The sequence below is a fragment of the Ornithorhynchus anatinus genome, chromosome X2 (genome assembly GCF_004115215.2).
Source record: "Ornithorhynchus anatinus isolate Pmale09 chromosome X2, mOrnAna1.pri.v4, whole genome shotgun sequence".
Lineage (NCBI taxonomy): Eukaryota > Metazoa > Chordata > Mammalia > Monotremata > Ornithorhynchidae > Ornithorhynchus > Ornithorhynchus anatinus.
This window is the reverse complement of record NC_041750.1, coordinates 2,312,503-2,327,856: the sequence shown is the minus strand read 5'-3', so window position 1 is coordinate 2,327,856 and position 15,354 is coordinate 2,312,503. Positions and strand designations below refer to the sequence as shown.

At 45.4% G+C, this 15,354-nt stretch overlaps 1 protein-coding gene across 1 annotated transcript in view; it reads right to left on the bottom strand.

The window, feature by feature from the left end:
• Nucleotides 1-15,354, bottom strand: part of PFDN1 (prefoldin subunit 1) — a 49,650-nt gene that overhangs the window by 27,822 nt on the left and 6,474 nt on the right. The window contains exon 2 of the mRNA XM_029052444.1: nucleotides 15,107-15,273. Within this exon, the coding sequence (XP_028908277.1) occupies nucleotides 15,107-15,273 (167 nt within the window). The remainder of the gene's footprint in view (nucleotides 1-15,106; nucleotides 15,274-15,354) is intronic.

Here is a 15,354-nt window from a genome sequence, read left to right as displayed (position 1 = left end):
GAAGTGAAGTGACTTGCGCAAGGTCACCCAGCAGACAAGTGGCAGAGCCAGGTTAAGAACCCAGGTCCTCTGATTCCCAAACCTGTGCTCTATCAACTAGGTCAAGATGCTTTTCCACCAGGAATCGTGGACTGATGGGAAGAGCTTGGGTCTGGGAGATTCGTGTTCTATTCCCAGCTCCACCGCATGCCTGTCGTGTGACCTTGGGAGAGTCACTTCACCTCTCCGGGTGCCAGTTTCCTCATTTGTAAGGTAGGGGGAATGATAGCTGGCTCTCCCTACCTCACGGGGATGCTGTGGGGATAAAGTGACACCCCTGGCCTTGACAGGGCTTTGGCAGGAGCTGAGTGTCAATGGGCCCGCTGTCCCAGGTCAGGCTGGAAATCCCCAACTTGTGGGGGAAGATGAGAAGACACCGTGAAAGGCCGAGGGGAACAGGTGAGGGGATAGGCCGGGCCTATGAACGCTCACAGGTTTCGTGGAGGATGTACTGCTCGGGAGAAGCAACCAGAAAGGCCTGCCACATGGAACAAGTTTGCTCTCCTGTTTTTCCCGCCTAGGGTCAAGCAGTCTCATCCTTGGACGAGCCTATTGATCAATCGGTGGTATTTACTTAGTGCTTGCTGCGGGCAGATTGCTTTACTAAACGCTTGGGAGAGTTTGATATGACATAATTGGTAGGCATGATCCCTGACTATAAGGAGTCTACATCTAGAACGGAAGATGGACATTAAAGTAAATTACAGATAGGGCAAATGCGAGAGTAGAGAGATGTGAAATAAGGGTACCTGTTAAATGCTTATTTGTTCATTCATTCATTTAACTGTATTCAATGAGGGCTTACTGTGCGCAAAGCACTGTACTACTTGGGAGAAGAGAGTATAACAATAAAAAATCACATGCCCACAATGAGCTTACAGTTTAGTGGGGGAGACCGACATTAATATAAATAGATAATTTTGTGCTTATTGTGTGCCAAACACTGTCCTAAGTGCTGGGGCAAGAATAAGGGAATCAGGCTGGAACAAGATGAAGATAATCAGGTAAGTCTTACCCTCTCCCACCTTACCTACTGCATCAGCCTCCTCACTGACCTCCCTGCCTCCCGTCACACCCCTCTCAGGTCCTTACTTCACTCTGATGGCCCAGTTCATTTTCCTAAAATTACACTGGGGGCTGGAAGCAGGGTGAATATCAAGGGCTTAAAGGAAACAGTTTCAAATGCACAGCCAATGCAGAAAGAAGAAAGAGGAGGGCAAAGGAGGGCCTAATCGGGGAAGGCCCCTTGGACTGAAGGTCCAAGGATTCTATCTACCAACTCTACTGTTTCGCCTGACTGATTGATGGCATGTTAATGGGGTTTTGAAGGTGGGTAGTGAGTTGGCCTGTTGGATATAATAACAATGATGGCATTTGTTACATGCTTACTATGTGCAAAGCACTGTTCTAAGCGCTGGGGAGGATACAAGGTGATCAGGCTGTCCCACGTGGGGATCACAGTCTTAAGCCCCATTTTACAGATGAGGGAACTGAGGCCCAGAGAAGTTAAGTGACTTGCCCAAAGTCACACAGCTGACAAGTGGCAGAGCCGGGATTGGAACCCATGACCTCGGACTCCCAAGCCCGGGCTCTTTCCACTGAGCCATGCTGCTTCTCGTGGATATAGCCGGGGAGAGACTGCAATCAATCAATGGTATTTATCGAGCGCTTCCTGTGTGCTGAGCACTGTACCGTGCTCTTGGGAGAGTCCAATAAAATAGAGTTGGGAGACACATTCCCTGCCCAAAGTGAGTTTACGGTCTAGAATTCCAGACCAGAGGGAGGATGTGGGCGAGGGGTCGTCAGTGAGACGGACAAGATGGCAGTAGGACGACCCTATGGCGAAGGTTAGCTGCGGTGAGCAGGCAGAGCTAGGTTGATGGCAGTTGGTTCTAGGCCACCCGGCAGTGGACGGTGAGGTCACAGTAAGCGATGCAGCCTGGGACTTTATCAGAGACGGCATCACATCAGACTCTCTGTTTCTCTCAACGTATGGGGAGCCTGCTAAGCCGCCTTCCTACCGAACCTCTGCTCCTAAAGCTCCACGTATTTGCTCTCCCACCCAGAAACCAACTGAGGATGACGATTACGGGATGGCAGAGATCCAGGACTCAAACCACGAGTCTTGGGACTCCCCGCCCGAATCCGGGGAGAAAGAACCTGGAGAAAAACTGGGTCAAGGGGAGGGGAACCCTGACTTGACGGTGTCACTTTTCAACCCCTGACTTCACAACCTGCTGCTCGGTCATCCCATCTCGTGTGTCCAGCTTATTTTCCGGGTGGAGACCATGCTTCCCACACAAGGCCCTGTCAATCTCAATTCTCAGTTAATTAGACCCACAGGGCTCGGAGCTCTTCTCCGCATAAAATTAAAATGGTTCCAGGGCTTTTTAAAAGGAGTAAACATCCACTAGGGAAAGGGAGGAAAATTCCCAATTGTTTCTCAAATAATCCCAGTTTTCCCAAAATGAGAAGCTTGTTCATTAGCCAGAGACAACTGAAACCTGTGACTATTCAAAAACCGAAAGTGCACACAGGATTTGCAAATTTTTTCTGGCATTTGTTAAGCTCTTAATACGTGCCGGGCACTATACTAAGCACTGTGGTAAAGACAGGATAATCTGGTTGGACACAATCCACGTCCCACATGGGGCCCATGCTCTTAATCCCCATTTTACATCTGAGGAAACTGAGGCACAGAGAAGGGAAGTGACTTGCCCAAGGTCACACAGCTGATAAATGGCGGGGTTGGGATCAGAACCCAGGTCCTCTGATTCTTGGTCACGTTGTTTCTCAACACAACATCCTGGGGAAGCTTCACCACAGCTGGGAAGAGACTGGAGCATCTGAGACGAGAAAGCCATCTCTACCATAATAGCTGCTTAATAAGCCCCGAGTTTAGGGGTACTGCTTTTCCTGTTCTGTGTCCTGTTCTAGGCGGGACCATAATTACTGTTGGGGTTCAATAAAAAATCAATTTATGCTCTGTTTTGCAATTGAGCAGGCGATTATTTAGAACGGAATGGGACCCCTGGGGCTTTCTTTTCTACGCAGTCTGTGAACTGTAAGACAATCACCGACAATATCCTCTCCAATTGTCTGTTCTGAATCAACCCTTCCAAGCATCCCCTGAGACACACATTTGCACTTTCACATAGCCAAGGAATTTAGCTATTGTCCAACCTCAAATAGTCTGTCCTCTCCAGGTTTGGGGTTTTTTTCCCCTCTCTTTTACATTCAGGCTTATAAATCTAACCCAAATATCCAAGGAGCTAGTGATAAACAGGGAAAAAAATAAGTCAGTAGGTCAAGCAGATTTACTGATCGCTTACTGTGTGCAGAGCACTGTACTAACCACTTGCAGAGTACAGTAACAATATAACAGACACATTCCCTGTCCACACAGACACGTCTGTCAAAATTTTACCCATTTATTTCACACAAGAACTAATATTTCTTTACGAGACTCAAATGACTCTTCAAAGCATTTAACATGGAGAGCTCCGGATAATTTGGGGTCATGGAACTTATCAGTTCATCATCAAAGCGTTACTAGATCCTGATATAACTGCAGAGGCCACAGTCAGATACACACACACGACGAATGATGGGGTGCAAGCTTTTACACTGAGCCAAGCTCAGCTACACAACCAAGCCCATGTCTATTTCAAGTTGAAAAGCAGCATGGCCTTATGGATGGGAGTAAGAAGGACCTGCGTTCTAATTCCTGCTCTGCCACCTGTCTGCTCTGTGACCTTCACAAATCACTTCACTGGGCCTCAGTTACCTGTAAAATGGGAATTAAGATTGTGGACCCCATAGGGGGACATGGACCGTGTCCAGCCTGATTAGCTTGTATCTACTCCAGAGTCCAGTACTTTGCCTGGCACATAGTAAGCATTTAAGTAGCATAAAAAGTTGCTTTTAATTACTGAACTGATGCTACTCTACGTGCAAGTTTCTATTCTGTATGGTGTGAGTACATTCAAGGTCTTCTTCAAAGCCTACGGAACAGAGACTTCGAAACCCAATGGTCTCATCCCCCATGGTGATTTAGATTCCCGGCTCTCTTGCCGACATGCGTCCATCTGAATTGTGAGTGATATGTGTGGACATTCTTCCCGAGAGCTTGGCCACAGCTAATTATTCAGGCAACAATTCATAGTCAACATTCATTGCTCCATAGGAACAAAGAACCCTGCCTGTCCGGCCCCTCCACCTCTCCGGCAAATTCTAACATAGATATCTCAAGTTTGAGAAAGGGAAAAATCAGTAATTTGCTGTTTTTACCGAGACATTTCCATTTAACATCCAGGTCACTGATTCGCCTGTCAGCTCTTTCTTGAACTTTTCATTAAGAAGATTAAGGACTTGGATGGGGCATTTAAGCCCTTCCATTGCAGAGGGATTATATGGCATGCTGCTCCTAAATTGGCCACACTGAGATAAGTGGCAGCTAAAAGCAGAAGATTCTCTGTATAGTTGGAGGTTGACTGGCTTTTCTTTTCACAGAAAATCTGTTTGAGTTCGGTTTCTGCCGGTACAAATCACCCCCCAAGTTCCAGAAACTTTTCCATCTTTACTCTCTAAGTCCACGTGTGTTATTTTTCTTTCTCTCTTTGTTGACGGGGTGCTTCCTTAAGTGTCCGGTGCCCTGCGTTTTCAAAATTGTGATTTCAAAAGAGAAAGAGGTATTCTTTAATCTCTTAAAGCACTATTCAATTAATTTAAGCCTCTCTGCAGGAAATGCATAGAAAAAGACCTGCCCCAAATCACTGGCATGTGGGGGGCATCAAGCACAGGCATTTATTGAGTGCTTACTGTGTGCACAGCACTATACTAAGTGCTTGGGAGAGTACAATAGTGCCTAAACTGGTCATGTACCTTTCCTGGGGCTTGGTGTTTTTTTGGTTTATGGTACCAAAGAAAAGGACTACAGAAAGTATTTTCCTCCACCAAAAAGTGCCAAACCACAGCAATAGAATTCATTAACACATAACATCATTGTCTACTAAATTCTACTCTGATGTCATTCTATTCAACTGCTTCTCTTTTCAATTGAGCAGAAGAAAGTTTTCCAATCATGGAAAACTTGGGGAATGGGTGGCCACTGATCCCCGATGACTTAAGGGTTAGGTAGATAGATGCCTGCTCAGTGTCCATGAAGAACTAGAGTGATTTTTCCCTGCAAAACAGGAAAAGGTGGTTTTTTTTCCTTCGAACGGAACACTCCGAGGACCGGGAACAATGACTTCAAAACCAAGCTGTGTTAAGCCGCGGGCTGGGTGGGGTGTTTTCTATTAGTAGCAGAGGAAGATTGACAGAAAGAATTCCAAATTCTTCCTTCCTCGGAGAGTCATTCCATCCAGGCCTTCTCCATTTGCGGAATGTGAACAATTCCGGCCATTTATGGCCCACAGTGGAATTGGGAGTATTTGGTATTGTTGAAGAAAGTGCTTGGAGAAGCAGTGTGGCCCAGTGGATAAAACACGGGCAGGGGAGTTGGAAGGTCATGGGTTCTAGCCCTGACTCTGCCGCCTGTTTGTTTTGTGACCTTGGGCAAATCATTTAGCTTCTCTGCGTCTCAGTTACCTCACCAGGAAAATGGCGATTAAGACTGTGAGCCCCATGTGAGACATGGACTGTGTCTAAATTTATTAGCTTATATCTAACCCAGTTTTCCAAATACCACAATTAAGTGCTCCGAGAGGGTTTCGGACAAAGCAGTTGTAAATCTCTCCACCCCCATCAATCAATCCATCACTTGATGCTATTTACTTAGGGCTTATTGTGTGCAGAACTGTACTAAGCACTTGACAAGCGGCACAGCCTAGGGAAAGAGCCAGGGCCTGGGAATCAGAGCACCTGGGTTCCAAACCCAGCTCTGCCACCTGCCTGCTATGTGACCTTGAGCAGTTGTTTCATTTCTCTTGTGCCTCAATTCCCTCCTCCGTATGATGGGGATTCGATTTCTGTCCTCCCGCCTACTTAGACTACATGCCCAGTGTGGGATTGGGACTGTATCCAACCTGATTATCTTGTATCCACCCCAGCTCTTAGTACAGTGTTTGGCTCATAGTAAACCTTTACTTTAATATGATTATTATTACAATACAGTAGAATTGGTGAGAATCCTATTCATCTTTCTATTCTCCTCCTCCTCCTGCCTGTAATGATTTTACTCCTGCCAGCCCGGCTATACTGTACGCTTCTTGTGGGTAGGCATCATAATAATAATTGGTATTTGGTAAGCACTTGCTGCATGCCAAGCACTGTACTAAGTGCTGGGGTGGAAACAGCCAAATTGGGTGGGACACAGTCCCCGACCCACATGGAGCTCACAGCTGAATCCCCATTTTCCAGATGAGGTAACTGAGTCAGACAAGTGAAGTGACTTGCCAAAGGCCGCAAAGCAGACAAGTGGTGGAGCCGGGATTAGAACACATGACCTTCTGATCCCTGGCTCATGCTGTATCCACTATTCCTTGCTGCTTCCTCTAACTGTCTAATTCTGTTATTCTCTCCCAAGCTCTTAACAGGGTGTTGGGACTCAGCAAGCCCACAACTAACACTCCTGGCTGACTGTAGAGTTGGAGAGCTTTCACATAGTCATCGCTCTTATTTAGAACTTTCCATTTGAAGCCGCTGATCCGATTTTAAGCTCCTTGAGGGCAGGGATCCATGTCTGCCAACTCTACTGCACTGTTCTCTGAGCCCTCTGAGCACTCAATAAATTCACTGATCTTCATGTACTGGAAAACTTCAGCACCCTTCCCCAACCAACCTTGGGTAAATCCCGAAGAATACCTGAGGGACTGAAATCACACCAAAATGGACTGGGGTTAGGGGGAAACGAGGGAAGCTGAGCTCCACTGTTGCCCGGTTGTCAGCTGCCTGAAACTGGGGCCATTATTCTGGCCCCTTTATAGTCATTGTAGGTCCACTTGGAGAAACCTGCGAACATCAATCATTGGCATCAAACAATGGTATTTACTGAGTGCTTACTATTAGCAGGGCACTGTACTAGGCACTGCTAGTACTCACCAAAGTACTAGGCACTTGGCTCCGTACATCTCACCCAAATCTGACCAAGACCTTAGGCAAGTGACTTGATTTCTCTGGGCCTCTGCCCTCCTCTGTAAAATTAAGGTTCAATTCTTGGTGTCCCTCCTTAGATTGTGTGACTGTGGGCAAGTCACTTAACTTCTCTGTGCCTCAGTTACCTCATCTGTAAAATGGGGAGTAAGTGTGAGCCTCACGTGGGACAACCTGATTACCTTGTATCTACCCCAGCACTTAGAACAGTGTTCTGCACATAGTAAGCGCTTAACAAATACCAACATTATTATTATTAGATCATGTGCCCCCATGTGGGACAGGGGCTGGTCCTGACCCGATGCTCTTGGTAGCATCCCAGGGCTCGGTGCAGGGTTTGGCCCCCAGGCAACGCTTAACAAACACAGTTATCGTGATGGTTCTACCAAAACTCACCAAAAACTGAAACAATGAGGAGCGTCAAAGTCTTGCAAGGATCTAGATTTCAACAACGGATTCCCCCAACAACTCCCAGGGTTGCCCCACCATTTTTCCCACTTGAATTTTTTCAAAATAATTTGAGATATGCTGATAGCACCCCCAACCCTGCTTGCAGTGGACTGCCTTTCTCATTACACCTGCACCGTGTTTACACTAGCCCTGACTTCTGAGCCTCACGGTAGTCTCAGACTATTACGTTACCTCAGCAAGTAGAAATAGCCAACCAGCTCCCAATGGCAATTTCTACATTGCTAGACACTTAACTAGCCAGTAGATTTACACCATTGTTCATTCTTAGGGCCTTAAGTGTTTAAAAAAAAAAGGCCCTAAATAGTGGCACAGCTCTAAATTTGATTAAATATAGCACACAAAAAACTTATTTATACTGAACTTGGATTCAACTTGAAAAAGGCATTAACCATTCTTCACCAAAGGCTAATCTACTCGAGTTCCAGCCATATTAAAACAATAATTACCTAAATTGTTTTTCCTCTTTGGAAAGGACAGGAGCTATTTGTGGAGATGGCCTGACAAAAATATTCTCAGAGAAATGAGGACCAAAAAATTACGTGAGCCTTCAAACCAGAGTCCTATCTCGCGGTTGAAAATTCGATATAAGGTATTTTTGTCTAACTATAGCCCCCAGATAGCACTGCCAAGATAGTGTTTCTTACATGTGCTTTCAACCACAGTTCTTTCTACAGAAAAAAAAAACAAAAAGACTACATTCACATCTTCCTAAAGGTCTCCAATCGAAATAAAGAAATGGAAGAACTACGACGTTATCTGAGGAAGTCGCATGTCCTTCAGAGAAAAGCAGATGGGGTTGGAAGTCAGAAGATCCCAGCTCTTATCCCAGCTCTGTTATTGGCCTGCTGGGTGACCCTAAGCAAGTCACTTAGCCTCTCTGGGGCTCAGTCTCATGTGTAAAATGGAAACAGAGTACTAGTTCTCCCTATTTTAGGATTGTGAGCACCATGTGGGATAGGGTCTTGTATGATCATCAGTGGTATTCAATGAGGGCTTACCATGCACATAGCACCATTCTCTAGACTGTAAGCTTGTTGTGGGCAAGGAATGTCACTGTTTATTGTTGCACTGTACTTTCCCAAGCGCTTAGTTCGATGCTCTGCACAGTAAGTACTCGATAAATATGACTGAAATGGATGTACTAAGCACTCAGGAGAGTATAATACGACAACGTGAATCACGTTCCTTGACCACAACAACCTTGCAGTGTAGAGGTAGTCTAACCCACCTAGTAAGCACTTAATTAATGGTTGTACAGGTAATAGTATTTACTGAGTGCCCACCTGGTGCAATGAGCTGTACTAAGCTCTTAGGAAGTACAAAACAAGCAAATGACACATTCCCTGCCTACACGAAGGTTATAGTCTAGTGAGGGAGACAGAAGAGCATTTCCAGAGTAACCAATCAATCATCAGCATTTCCTGGGCACGGAGTACTGCACCGACTGCTTGGGAGAATATAACAGAATTACTATACACGACCCCTGCCCTCAAGGAGTTGACAGTCTAGCATGGGAGAAAGACATTAAAATAAATTACAGATAGGAGGAAGAAATAATAATTGTGGAATTTTTTATGTGTTTACTACAGGCCAAACACTGTATTAAGCACAATCAGGTCTGAATCAGTCCCTGTTCTAAATGGGGCTCGCAGTCTAAGTTGAGTATAATAGAGTATAAACACACGGACTTAAGTCCGTGTGCATCCAAGTACTTAGGTGGCATGGAGGTGCTGAAGTGGCAGATTGGGGAAAAGAGATTAATCAGGGAAGGCCTCCTGGAGATGTAATTTCAAAAGGGCCTTGAAGATGCGGGGGAAACAAGCGGGGTCTACTGGATGTAAAGGGGAGGGAGTTCCTGGCAGTGGTGCGGGAGTTGTAAACAAGAGGACGACAACAGGAGAGAAGGGAGGCAAGAGTGAGGCACAGTGAGTGGGTTGGATTAAGAGCAAAGAATGTGGGCTGGGGTAGAGCAGCAGAAAGAGGAAAAAGCAGGAGGAAGAGAGCTGATTGACTCCTTTCAATCAATCCATCAATGGTACTTATTGAGCGCTTTCTACATGCAGAGCACTGTACAAATGCTTGGAAGAATTCAGCAGTTGGTAGACAGTTCCCTGCCCGCCAGCAGTTTATAATCTAGAGGAACTTAAAGCCAGTGGTCAGGAGTTTCAACTGGACACGGGGAGGAATGGGTCAAGCCTGGGAAGTCGCTGAGGAGTGGGGAGAGAGGTATGCAGAATGAGGGTTCAGAAAAATGATCTGGGCAGCAGATAGCGGGATGAACTAAGAGAGGGAGAAACTGAAGTCAGGAAGGGCAGCGAGGAGTAGTTAAGCCCAGGATAGGGCAAGCGCCAGGACGATCTTGGTCACAGTTTGGATGGAGAGGCAGGAAGGAGCAGATTCTAGAAATGTTGTGGAGGAAGAAGTGACAGGATTTGGTGACAGAATGACTATTATGGGGATTGAAGGGGAGGGAACATTCATGGATAATGCCAAGGTTAGGGGGTTTGAGAGACGGAAAGGATGGCGGTGTCTGCTGAGACGGGACAGTTAGGATGAGGAGAGGAATAAGTGCATTAAATAGCTGAATGGACATCTGAAAAAGTGCAATATACATAAGTGCTGGGGATAGGAACCAGTACACAAAATATTTAATCACAAATTATCTCCACTGCATAATTTCCCTAATCCAACTTTTGGGGAGGAAATCAAACATTATTTTTTGTTCCTCGGATCCAAAAGCAATGAGAGTTGACGATGCTGTAGTTGAGAAAAGGCAGTCCAAATATGGGTGTAGGGAGTTTCTTCAAAGGGCACATTCTCCAGGAGGAAGAGGCAACGGGGGCAGAGATGAATTCATTGACTGCCTACTGAATGCGGCACTCAGAAGAAATGGATAGAAGAGGCTAAGTTTCAAGTGTCTTTTACACAATTGTGTTGCATTTTTTTATGGTATTTGTTAAGTGATGATGACGGTCTTTGTTAAGCGCTACCTACATGTCAGGCTCTGTACTAAGCGCTGGGGTACAAACGTATCGGATGGACACAGTCCATGTCCCACCTGGGGCTCACAGTCTTAATCCCTAGTTTACATATGAGGTAACTAAGTCCCAGAGAAGCGAAGTGACTTGTCCAATTTCACGCAGCAGACAAGTGTCAGAGTCAGCATTAGAACCCACACCCGTGTTCTATCAAATAGGCCATGCTGCTGAGCGTTATGTACAGAACACTCCTCCCTTCTCTCCTCCTTTCTTCCTGGTTTTTATTCGCTTTATCGCTACCCTTAATTCTCCCATGATCCCTCTGAACAGCCCCATCCACATTTTCAGGAATGCAAAAACTAAGCCAAAGAATAGGACGGTTACGTGAGTATCGATTCCTTGCTGAACGCTGGAGGGATCCTGAAGCAAAAAATGCCTCCACATATTCAGAGAGATTATTCCCCAGTTGTAACTTTCATCACAATTCTCAAAGCAGTCCGTGAGGTCAGCTCACAAACAGCTTAAGTAGCAAAACTAGAAATCGGTGGTCGTAGTATCAGGCTACATAACAAGCCTCTCCAAAGAATATGAAGTAAGAGGCCTGAAATGTACTGGCAACAGGCCAAGAGGCTGGAATACAGCTTTGAGCAACGGATACTTTCGGCTTACAGTATATAGCAATTCATCATCTCGTACTATGCAGCTTGACTTAACTTGTGTTAAATCAAAAATAGCCATTGTGTGTGAGGTAGCTAGCCCTCCAAAACCTCTCCCCTCGTCAAGAGCTCAAAGGCGCTAGGGTGGCTTTGGAAACTAAAACATCTTGCTTTTGAAAAAACAAAATTACATTCGCCTCTGAAAAAAATCTTGCTCCAATTCTGCTTGAGGGGGAAGAGGAGGAAAATGAAAAAAGGAAATAGCCTGGTGAAGAAGAAAAGATTTGCACTTCTGTAGCACCTGGCCGCCGAAGTCGGTGCTACAAGCAAACTCTCTGAAGAGCCCCATACGGGCCCAGCCCAAGCTTGTCATCGGATCCAGCTCAAGTCCCATCAAGTCCGGAAGGCGGCACGGGCCTCTTTTTTTTTTTATGGTATTAAATGCTATGTGCCAAGCACCATACTAAGCACTGGGATAGACAAAAGCTATTCAGGTGACACAGTCCATGTCCCATGTCAGGCTCAAAATCTTAATCCTCTTTTTAAAGGTGAGGAGCCTGAGGCTCAGAGAAGTGAAGTCACTTGCCCAGAGGTAACAGACCGGACAATTGGCGGAGCGGGGACCAGAACCCAGGTCTTTCTGACTACAGGGCCCAGGCTCTATACACTTGGCCAAGCTGTGGGCACGAATACACAGTCAGCACAGGCATCATGTAAGGGGTGAAGCCCTCAAGCCCCATGGCCTCCTTGGCCCTGGACAGAGAAGACTGTGAGAGATCGGAGAGGCCTGGATTTTTTTAGGGGCGGTAAGATTATTTATTAAACACTGACTGCATCCCAAGCCCTGGGGGAGGTACAAGATCACACCAACTGAATGCGGCCAGGTTTCTGTTAGACCCCCAAACTGGCTAAAGATCTTCCAACACCCCCTCTTTGGAGACCTCTCCATTTCCCATGTCTAGATGAGATTTCTATCCGATGTCTCACATTTTCGAGAAATGGGTGAGTCAGTTCTGACTGAGAATTTTCCCAACCAGCGGGTGGATTCATTAGGAACGCATAGGGAAGGTGTCTGACTCCAGACGGGATACCCAATTCCTGGTCCGAAAAACTTTCCTCTAATCTACTCTCTGGTTTGAGACAATAGGAAACAGATGAATTTTAGGTCTTTTTCTTTATGGTATTTGGATAGAGTCCATGTCCCACATGAAGCTCACGTCTTAATCCCCATTTTCCAGATGAGGTAAATGAGGCACAGAAGTGAAGTGACTTGCCCAAGATCAAAGAGCAGATATGTGACGATGGCAGGATTAGAACCGAGGTGCTCTGACTCTCAGGCCCGTGCTCTTTCCATTGGGCCACACGCTGCTTTTCTCTTGCATCCACCAAGAGCAACTTAACCTAACCTTGAGCCCCTGAATCCTTTTACCCATTTTCCCCCTTCATAATGCCGAAAAAGCAAAATACAGATAAGGAAGGTGGAGAGCCTGTTAGGGGCAGGGACGTAACCAATCTGACTATCCTGAATTCACCCCAGCGTTCCACAGGGTTAGGACCTCTGTACTTATATGGATAGAGCAAGGGCCTGGGAGTCAGAGTAAGCGCTTAACAAATACCAACATTATTATTATTATTATTATTAATGCCGGTTCCACATGTCTGCTGTGTGATCTTGGGCAAGTCACTTCACCTCTCTGTGCCTCAGTTACCTCATCTGTAATATGGGGATTGAGACTGAGCCCCATGTGGGAAAGGGCCTGTGTCCAACCCGAGTTACCTGTATTCACCCCAGCGCTTAGTACAGTACTTAGCACAAAGTAAGTGCTTAACAAGCATCATCATTATTATAACGATCACTAGCACAAAGAACTGACCAGATTCAACTAGCTTCTATTCTACTGGAGAGACCTGGAGTGGCCTAATCTGACCCAGACCTGATGAAAATAAGTATTATGATGGGCACCCTCAAACCAAGAAAGGTATGGATGTGATTTACCAAAATTAAAAATATAAAAAAAAAAATAGAAACTACTAGACATTGGGCCTGAGATGACAGAAGCAAAAATAGATGTTTCTAGTTAGACATGTAGAAGAGGAATGTCCTGATGGCTAGACAGAGCCTCAGAAAGTCTCCTTCCCAACAGTGCATGCTCTCTTTGGCCAGATAAAACCCTCCTTTCACCTTGTATGCCCCTGTAATTCTGGGTTGGACCAGATGCTCATTGTGAGAAAGCACTCAATCCCCACCGAAAAACTAGTTCTCATAAAAAGTGTCATCTCCTGCCCTCTTTCTCCAAGACACCCATGTGTCAAAAACAAAAACAAAAAAAAACCCCAAAACAACCAGATTCTCTCTAAATTGTAAGCTCCTTTGGGGCAGGAAATATGCCTACCAACTCTGTTATACTGTACTCTCCCAAGCACTTAATACAGTGCTTTGCACACAGTATATGCTCGGTAAGTATAAATGATTGAATGGTACCAAGTTCCCCTCCAGAGACCTGACATGGATGAAAAGCACCTTCAAAGGGGCTTTTGCCCAGGAAAGAACGGGGCTTCAGAGATGAAATTACTGAAGCCAAACATGAGATCTCCTGCAAGGCCAAAAGGAGGACATGAATTGTTTACTTTTAATTTGAAAAAAAGAGATTCTTCAGATGCTGCAAATAAAAGATGGTGATTTGAAAGCCATGGGTAATATTTTAAGAGAACTCTCCCTCCACCCCCTCAGAAGCTAGTACTTTTATTTTAAGGTTTAAGGATATTTGTGTTTAGGATAAAATTACCACATAATGAATGCCAACAATGTATTTATGGGTGTCCAGAAACACAGGCCAGATTCCTACTTTGTCCTTGCCGCAAACCCATTGTGTCTCCGTAACCTGTTCACAAATTGGGATTCACTTCCCATCAGCGGAACTTAATCTGGAAATTTTAGTGATGCTGAAATCTAAAAAGCTGCACCCTCACTATTAGGTAATGTGGAGCTAGTCGAAAACCAAATCAGCTGAGTGACTAATCAGATTTTAAGAGGCTCCTGTCAACAGGGACGGGACTGGAGCTGGGTCTAGTTGGCACGATTACTCTAAGCGGCTACTACGCAGGCTGCCCTACATTAGAAAACAAAGCAATGTTATGTTACTTGGTGTTTTTTACGCGCCTACTAGGTGCCAGGTTAAGGAGGTTGGACACAAACATAATTAGAACCTTAGCCTCTCTCTTAAATCTTAAAACTAAGGCAGCCCAGTCTATCAATCGATCATTCAACGGTGCTTATTAAGCTCTTCCTGTGGATAGAGCGCTGCTCCCTGCCCACAAGGAGCTTATCATCTCATGGAAAGAACATTAGATCTAGGAATCAGGAGACTAGGGGTCTGCTCCTAGGACTTGCTTGAGGGGGAATCAGACAAATCCTCTTCCAACCAACTGCTCATACCCTTCCTCCCGCATGGGACTCCCCTCCCAATGTAAATAAGCCAAACCTCACCCTCTGGCAACTCCCTCCTAGAGAACCACCTCCTCCAGCAAGCATTCCCCAACTGAGCCCCACGTCCCCAACCATATTACACACATGTATGGTTTTACATATTACCCAGCTCATTCTTAAGACATGGAAAGACTAGGTGACAGATGAAAAATATTTAGGAGAAGATTCTCCAAATCTTTTAAACATTTCAACACTGCTTTTCTCAAAAGACCCTGCAACCTTGGATGTTTCCAAACAATGACGTATCCCACTGAAGGGGTTCATTCAAAACCCCTTATTAAGCCCTTACCTTGAGCAGAGCGCTGTCCCAAGATCATGGGAGAGTACAAACATAACAAGAAACAAACACAGTCCCTACCCATAATGAGGGTTGTACTTACATTCTTCCTACGCCTTCATACATGTGAGTCTCATCAACGAGTGTCATGATTTCGGTGTCCGTAAGATGTGCATGCTTTTTGGATCTGTTCAGTTGCTCTATCTGAATATCTGCAAGCTTCGCCTTCTGCTGAGTGTCAATAACTTTGGCTTGTAGTTCGGCGAAGGCCTGAAAAATAGAAAAACATTTTGTTTTAGCAAAGTATTTCCATGCATATTTAAGCGGAAAACCACAATACATCAGTAATAC